Here is a 9,314-nt window from a genome sequence, read left to right as displayed (position 1 = left end):
GTGAGTGTGTGAGTGTGTGAGTGTGTGAGTGTGTGAGTGTGTGTGTGTGTGTGTGTGTGTGTGTGTGTGTGTGTGTGTGTGTGTGTGTGTGTGTGTGTGTGTGTGTGTGTGTGTGTGTGTGTGTGTGTGTGTATTTACGTTCCTGTGCTTTCAAGCTTGAGTTTATTAGCATGATAGCGAACATTATGAACAAGTGTACATAATGCTACTCATCTAATCCATGTTTCATTTTATACCCAGAATGATGGCACCAGTCAGGCATGTAGTGGTCAAAATAGTAGTGTTTCCTGTCGTGTTCTTCGGCCTTATGGCTTCTCTGGTGTCGCTGTGAGTAAGACAATTCAAAATGATAATGATTCTGATAAAGGCCGTGAATAATAGATAATATTTAAGTGATTTCGTTCATATATACAGCAGTTGACATACACACTTACATATGTATATCGATAAACATTTACATAAATCAGCATGCAGACATACATAAAAACAAGCAATCAAACATACATTCATCTAAAACAAACAAACAAACAACTATAGAAAACTACATATAGATTTTTTAAAATCAAATTCATGCAAACGCACGGACGTCACATCTAAAAAACAGAAAACGAAATAAATAGATAAATTAATGAAATACGATGAAAAGTAAGAGGTACAAGTGGAAATAAAAAGCAAATTTAAACAAACAAACTAACGAGTAGAAAATCTGACACATAAACCTAACAATCAAACGCGTAAAACACACTTAAACAGCTTCATAAGAGACATATACCAAGTCTTCTTTGAAACAAACAAAAAGACACAAACAAGCAGGTAAATACTGTTAATCACACATTAAAAACAACACAAACAAATGGGCATAATAATGGCTTCATTATCAAACATACAAACACTCTGAAAAACAACATAAACAAACAAATGGGAATAAACACGCAAACAAATAAAACAAACATCCAAACAAAAAATCATATCTCTTGGGACAAAATTGCACAATATGATAAAATACATATCCATCTAATATCATCTAAGTTTGATACCTTCACCCCCCCCCCCTCCCCGTGCTGAATGAAAATATAGATAAAAAAATAGATGAAAGTGAATCAAAATTGATAGTAATTCGATTTTTTTTTTTTTTTTTTTTTTTTTTTTTGCAGAGGAATTACCGACGTGACAGTCCTGAAATCAGCATCCAAGGCAGCAATGACATCCTCCGCGCCTCCTCCTCGATTGAAAGAGAAGGAGGAGAAGGAGGAGGAGGAGGAGGAGGAGGAGCTCTTGGAAGGAGCGAAGGATCGAGTGAAACTTCCTTTCCTTTTTCCTGGCTATAGGAAATTTGTGGAGTAAGTTGACAGCGTGAAATTCGAATCTGTAAGGCTAGTGGAGAGGCTATCTGGTAATAATACGATTTCATCACTCTTGTTAATCAACAGTAATTGGTAATCATAATCATAACCTCACACAATCTCATGAAATAAATTCTTACCCCTTCCCCCCCCCCCCCACAACCAAAACAGGTACGCCGAAAATCCCCAATTAAAATGTCCAGAGATGAGGTACTTCGGGGGGGAAGGTCCTCGGGAGAACGGCCCAAACATCGCCGACGGAGACAAGGCTGTTTGTTTATCCCCCCGCTATGACGTCACGCCAGGACGCTGCCTCGTGTATTCGTTCGGCATCGCGGATGACTGGAGTTTCGACGATGCCATGGCAGAGTATGGGTGTGAGGTAAGGATGGGAAAGGGAAGGAATTAGGGGAGGGGGCGAAGGGAGGGATAAGGGAAAGAGGGGAATCAGGGAATTGAAAAGGACATCAGGGAGAGGGAAGAGGAAAACTAAAAAATAAGGATGGTGTTGGGGAATTTTATAGTTTTAGCGATATATATATATATATATATATATATATATATATATATATATATATATATATATATATATATATATAGAAATATATATACATATTTATATATGTATATATATTATGAATATACACATACATACATACGTATATATATATATCTATATATATATATATATATGTATATATATATATATATATATATATATATATATATATATAAATATGCATACACACACATACATACTCGTACATATATAAGTATAAATATATATAAGTACATATATGTAAGTATATATATATATATATATATATATATATATATATATATATATATAAATTATATATATATACATACATACATACATACATACATATATATATATATATATATATATATATATATATATATATATATATATATATATATATATATATATATATATATATATATTCCGCAATAGGTGTTCCAATAAGGCGTCGCATCGTAAGCAAGAAGAGGCGGATCAATAAGGCCGTGAAGAATTTCATGTCCATTAAAGCAAACGCTTCGAACGTATCAGCAGACCTTCATTGTCACTTCAGAAAATAACCAGACCTTAGGATCAATTTAGACTATGTACATAATATAGAACAGATACTGGTTTAAGAAAACACGTGAAACTAAACAATATAAGGCATAGTGATAAAAAATACAAGATATAAGAAAAATACAAACAAAGCATATAAATTCCAAACATACATATAAACACGAAAATATTATTCATAAACATGGAACGCACAAGAAAGTCAAAACTAACCAAAAAGTGGGTGTTTGTGGTGATGGGCAGTCAGCGCGTAAGCAAGGGAGTTGCTGTTGTTATATATATATATGTGTATATATATATATATATATATATATATATATATATATATATATATATATATATATATATATACAGAGAGAGAGAGAGAGAGAGAGAGAGAGAGAGAGAGAGAGAGAGAGAGAGAGAGAGAGAGAGAGAGAGAGAGAGAGAGAGAGGGTGACGCAAAAGACAAAGCGAGACACACCGAAAATCCCATCCCACATATAATCTCATCACCCCCTCCCCCCCCTCCCCCCCTACTCACCCCACCCTCCCCCAACCAACTACAGCTTCCACCTCCCCCTCCAAGGTGTACTCCTTCGACCCCACCATCGGCCTCGAGACCCACCGGCGCTCCGAGAGGGTCCACTTCTACAACGTCGGCCTGGGGGGAGCGAACCACACAGAGGTCATCGAAGGGGTCAACGTCACGATCCTCACCCTGGGTCAAATCATCGATATGTTGGGTCATACGAATAAGGTTAGTTTCGCGTCGTTTTTTTTATTATTATTTTATCTTTTCTTTTGTTGGTTTCCTTTTTTTGTTTTCGTTTTATTCTATCAGTGTTCTGTTTTTTCCCTGCTTTTTTTTTCGTTCTCTGTCAATCTTTTTCTCTCGCTCGGTCTCTGTCACTCTCTCTCTCTCTCTCTCTCTCTCTCTCTCTCTCTCTCTCTCTCTCTCTCTCTCTCTCTCTCTCTCTCTCTCTCTCTCTCTCTCTCTCTCCCCTCTTCTCCTCCCTCTCTCCCTCCTTTTTCTCTCCTCTCTCCTCCCTCCTCCCTCCCTCCCTCCCTCCCTCCCCCGTCCCCTTGCCTATTCCCAATTCAGTCTCTTCCCACCGATTTACCTCAACATCATCTTTCCCCTCAACCAATAACGCCCCTAGTCCTGGAGCTAGGGGGTATTTTGGGGGTCGAGAGGGCCCCTAAATCACTCACTTGATTTTTGTAGGGGTTCTCCTGGGACACCTTCTTAGCGAGGGAGGACATGCTGAAACCCGGCAGTAGTGGAGCTATTCACTGTTTTGTCTGAAAAATCAGCGCCCTCGGAAGCATAAAAAATTGGGGGTAGGGGAAACTAGAATAGCAATAGCTTTTCAATTAAACAACATATAGTCATGAATGACCACTCATTTTGTAGCTTAGGAAGTAAGCTACAAGATGAATGTAAGTATGATTACTCAAACCAAAGGTCAAGGTCACCAGAGGTTAAACAATGGTGAAATTTAACACCAGTCTCAAATATAGGGCCTTTTGACTTAGACATCATACCTGAAATGGAAAATCTTTGTATTCTTAAATATTTTGTTTGATACAGGGCAGATACCAAGAAAGTTTTTAAAACTAGTATGAACCTGTACTGAAGTACATGAACCCTTTCAGGTTTTGATTTTTCCTGTCATAGAAATGCTTTAACGGGCCATTGTTTTCAGCTTCCATCACACGCTCTTCTTCAACTGAAATAATCAATTCTGGCCATGTTTTTATCTAGTTTGCTATTGGCAATGATGCAAATGCAACTTCCCGACCTCTCGACCCCCCAAATACCCCTTGGCTCCTGTACTACCCCGTAATTTTCCTCCATTCATAATTTTTTTACACACACTCTCCCTTCATTCACAGACGATAGACTACCTCAAAATGGACATCGAAGGTTCCGAAATCCTCGCCTTTGCACAGCTGGCGAGCGAGCAGTACAGACTGAGTTTTGTAAAGCAGGTGAGGTGGCTAAGGCTAATTAATATGCAAGGATTATTAAAGGTGTGAAAGTGATAGCGGTGATGGATTTTATTGGTGTGTGATTTACCCATGTTTATTCGCTTTTGTCTGTGCATTTTATTTGTTTATCTGTATCCGTGTTTGTTCTCTTTGACTATCTATGTCAAGATGTTTATTATTTATTTATAGTATATGTCCACGTTTGGCGGTGAACAAAAAGGGAAAAAGGAAAAATGCAAGAATTAAATAATTGCCAAAGCTTATCCGTTTTGTATTCGTATTAGACTTTCTTCAAGATTAGTGCCAGAAGTTTTAATTGAGTACTTAGAAGTTCGATTATATATTAAGCTTTGAATAATGCGGATTGCAAAGAGACAGTTTATCAGTTAGCCATTTTGCTTTGGGCGTGAGCAACACATACATACATACAAACAAACATACAGATATACATACATACATATTCATGCATTCGTACATAGATCCATACATACATACGTACATACATATATAGAAGCACACACACACACACACACACACACACACACACACACACACACACACACACACACACACACACACACACACACACACACACACACACACACACACACACACACACAAACACACATACAGACATGCATACATACAGACATACATACATATATTCATCCATCCATACCTGCATACATAAATGCATGCATAAATACACATATAAATACATATATATATACTTACACAAATACTTACAAACGTATATACATACATACATGCATACACACGTGCACGCATTCATACATACATACATAAAGACACAGATACGTGCATACATACATCCATACATATGTATATATATATATATATATATATATATATATATATATATATATTTGTGTGTGTGTGTGTGTGTGTGTGTGTGTGTGTGTGTGTGTGTGTGTGTGTGTGTGTGCGCATACACACACACACACACACACACACACACACACACACACACACACACACACACACACACACACACACACATATATATATATATATATATATATATATATATATATATATATATATATATATATATATATATATATATATGTACACACACACACACACACACACAAACACAAACACACACACACACACTCAACACATACATATATGTACATATACATATACATACATACATACATACATATATATATATATATATATATATATATGTATATATATATGTATATATATATATATATATATATATATATATATATATATATATATATATAACTCAGTGAGCGCATACCTCTGTCAGAGCAATAATGATAACACTATTAAAAAAAACAATAAAAAACACTAATAACACATGCAATATAAATACCCACACATAAATAGTAAATCAAAATCACTTCTTTCTCAAGTACAGTGGTGACGACCGTGTTTCTCTGTCTCGCAATGCTAGCAAATCCTAAAAATCTGTTCATAACTTTTTGAGTTATCCCGATGACCAACTAACCAACAAACTAACCAACGCTACCAAAAACATAATTTCCTTGGCGGAGGTTATAATGATAATAATAGTAATAATGATGATGATGATGATAATAATAAAGGTCATAATAATGATGATGATAAGTATAGTAATAATGATAATGATAATAGTTATAATAACAATAATAATGGTAATAAAAATAATGACAATAATAGTAATAATAATAATGGTAATAATAATCATATAAATTACGGTAATCATGATTATAGAAATAATAATAATAATGGTTATAATAATAATAGTAATAGTGATAATTTTGATGTCATCCTTACCAATATCATTGTTATTATCTCTATCATTATTGTTATTACTATCATCCTCATAATTTTCAGCATGATTAGGAACGTATCACTCACCCTCATGGCCGACTGAGCTAATGCGCTGAAGTCCAATCTGCTGTCGCGGGTTCGAATCCTCGTAAGGAAAAATTATTATTATCATTATGCTTATCCTTATCATTATTATAATTATTGTTATTATTGTAGACGCTCCTACCGATGTTTGTAAACTTGACGTGAAAGAGATGTTCTACGCCAAACTTACATCTGTGGTAGACAGATGTCCCTGGCGAGTTATTCGCATTGTTCTGGGTGACTTCAATGCGGTATCTGGCTGTGATCGAGCTGGCTATGAGATGTCTGTCGGTCCCCATGGTTCAGGAGCTGATGCCGGTAGCGAGAATAGCCTCCTTTTCCGGGACTTTGCTAGGTCCCAGAAATTGAGGATTTCTGTCTCCTGGTACCAGCGCCCAGACCCACATCGCTGGACATGGTACAGTGATGCGGGTAATGCAGCCAAGGAGATCGACCACATACTCGTTAGCACTCGTTAGAGGATCCTTCAGAATTGCAGGGTGTACAGGAGTACTGAGTTCTGTGGCACTGACCATAGATTGGTTGTGGCTACCCTCCGGGTCCACTTCAAAACTCCCCAGCGGTCAAATGATCACCCTAGGATGTTTCATTTGGACAGGCTGAGGGAGGAGGAGTGTGCCCGCGGGTTTGCTGAGGCAATCTCTGATCGTTTCGCAATGCTTAACAGTCTGACAGACCCTGTTTTTCTGTGGGACACCTTCAAGCATGAAACGCTTGATGCAGCTTAAGATACGATTGGTGTACACCCGAGTGCAGTACAGAATTCCATCTCGCAGGAGACACTGGAAGCCACAGATGCATATTGTGCGGCTCGTCTGACAGGGGATCGGGAATTGTACCGTTCTCATGTACGCAGAACTCGGTCCCTGTTAAGAAGGGACAAGGAACAGTTTATTAGGAGTCTTGCAGAGGAGGTAGAAGGCCATTTCTTAGTAAATGACCTTCGTCCTACATGCCAAGCCCTGAGAAAGCTGAACTCCAAGCCCTCTTCACAGGTGACAGCAGTTCGCTCAGTAAGTGGTCAGATAATTTCAGATCCTGTTGCGGTGCGGGAACGTTGGGCTGAGTATTTTGAGCAGATGTACCAGGTTGACCCACCAACAGTTAACTTGGATGCGGGTAGTGTCGAGATCCCGCTGCCGGATCCACCCATCAGTGAGGACCCTCCCTCCCTAACTGAAGTTAGGGGGTCGATTTCCCAGCTGAAGAGTGGTAAAGCAGTGGGTATCTGTGGCATACCAGCTGAACTGTTAAAGGCTGGTGGTGAACCTATGGCAAGGGGGTTACATGCTGTCCTGGCTGCAATCTGGCGGTCCGGTTCCGTTCCTCCTGACCTGTTGAGGGGTGTGGTCATCCCTTTTTGTAAGGAGAAGGGGGACCGTTGGGACTGCAGCAATCACCGAGGCATCACACTGCTCAGTATACCAGGCAAGGTTCTCGCCCACATCCTTCTGAGACATATCAGAGACCATCTACTGAGGCACCAGAGACTGGAGCAATCCGGATTCACTCCTGGTAAGTCCACAATAGACCGTATCCTCGCGCTTCGAGTCATTGTAGAGCGCCGCCGTGAGTTCGGGCGTGGGCTGCTTGCAGCCTACATCGACCTCAAGAAGGCGTTCGATACGGTGCATCGGGAGTCACTTTGGGATATCCTGAGGCTGAGAGGAATTCCAACAAGGATTATTGGACTAATAGCAAGCCTGTATACTGGTACTGAAAGTGCTGTAAAGTGTGGTGGGGGCCTGTCGAGCTTCTTTCCTGTTAGTTCAGGAGTGAGGCAAGGCTGTGTCCTTGCACCAACACTTTTCAACACTTGCATGGACTGGATACTGGGCAGAGCTACTGTTCAAAGTCATTGTGGAGCAACACTGGGCAATATCAAGGTTACAGACCTTGACTTTGCTGATGACGTTGCCATTCTATCTGAGTCTTTGGAAACCCTAGTGGCGGCTCTCGATGCATTTAGCAATGAAGCAAAGCCCTTGAGTCTAGAGGTCTCCTGGACCAAGACCAAGGTCCAGGAATTTGGGGACTTGTTAGGAGAACCTGTTCAGTTGGTACGTGCTTGCGGCGAGGACATTGAAGTCACAGAGAGCTTTACATACCTTGGTAGTGTAGTTCATAACTCTGGGCTGTCAGACCATGAAGTCAGCAGACGGATTGGCCTGGCAGCAGGGGTCATGAACTCTCTCAACAAGAGTATTTGGAGATGTCGGTACCTGTGCAGAAGGACCAAGCTATGGGTTTTCATGGCCCTGATAATACCAGTTTTGCTCTACGGTAGCGAAACCTGGACATTGTCCTGTGCCTTGGAGGCTCGTCTTGAAGCCTTTTGTAATATCACCATCATTATATGTTACCTCTATCATCATATAAGTTATCACCATCATTATATTAGTTATCACTATCACTATATAAATGATCAATTTCATTATATAAGTTATCACTATCATCCTTATATTATAGTATCAATCTTTATAACGAACACCACTGATTCAGACCGGAACTCTCCTTCTTCAGGTGGGCTTAGAAATACATCCGACGCAGATATACCACGAAGAAATATACACAATAATGACAATGTTGGACTATCTGGGTTTTGCCTCCTTCGACGCCCGGAGAAATCGCCACCAGGATCTGTGGTACACTCACCCCCTCCTACCGGATGTGATTTTGTCCAAGTGTTATGAAGTAGCTTGGGCTCAGGTGGACAGGAAAACGTGGTGATGCGTGCGTGTGTTTGTGTGTTTGTCTTTGTGTGTGTGTGTTCCGCTTTCTATTTAGTTCTCTGCGCGCTTGTCGTTTCTTTGTTGTTTTATCTCTTTTTTTCTTTTTCTCTCCGTTTCACACTTTCTTGCGCCAGCCACAGGTTGACAGCTCACCATACCGCTCATTTCGAGATTGAAAGCCGGTGAGAAATGTTGCGTTTCCAGTGTTGTGTTGATTCTGGGTTCTTTTTAAGACCTTTACAGTGGCATCGA

The 9,314-nt window shown here is 39.5% G+C and overlaps 1 protein-coding gene across 1 annotated transcript; it reads left to right on the top strand.

The window, feature by feature from the left end:
• Positions 1–241: 241 nt before the first annotated feature.
• On the top strand, positions 242–9,060 carry LOC138864154 (uncharacterized). Its single transcript, XM_070130206.1, has 6 exons — positions 242–327; positions 1,515–1,725; positions 3,011–3,181; positions 4,321–4,416; positions 7,107–7,244; positions 8,854–9,060. The coding sequence occupies exons 1-6, from the start codon at positions 242–244 to the stop codon at positions 9,058–9,060; spliced, it is 909 nt and encodes a 302-aa protein (XP_069986307.1).
• The last annotated feature ends 254 nt before the right edge of the window (positions 9,061–9,314 follow it).

Source organism: Penaeus vannamei, chromosome 15, assembly GCF_042767895.1.
Source record: "Penaeus vannamei isolate JL-2024 chromosome 15, ASM4276789v1, whole genome shotgun sequence".
NCBI lineage: Eukaryota > Metazoa > Arthropoda > Malacostraca > Decapoda > Penaeidae > Penaeus > Penaeus vannamei.
The sequence above is the reverse complement of the archived record's forward strand: the minus strand, read 5'-3'. Positions and strand labels throughout refer to the sequence as shown.

Coding starts and splice junctions, on each gene's coding strand:
- LOC138864154 (XM_070130206.1), top strand. CDS start 242: ATGATGGCACCAGTCAGGCATGTAGTGGTCAAAATAGTAGTGTTTCCT. Junction 3,182..4,320: donor TGTTGGGTCATACGAATAAG/GTTAGTTTCGCG, acceptor CTTCATTCACAG/ACGATAGACTACCTCAAAAT. Junction 4,417..7,106: donor GACTGAGTTTTGTAAAGCAG/GTGAGGTGGCTA, acceptor TCCATCTCGCAG/GAGACACTGGAAGCCACAGA.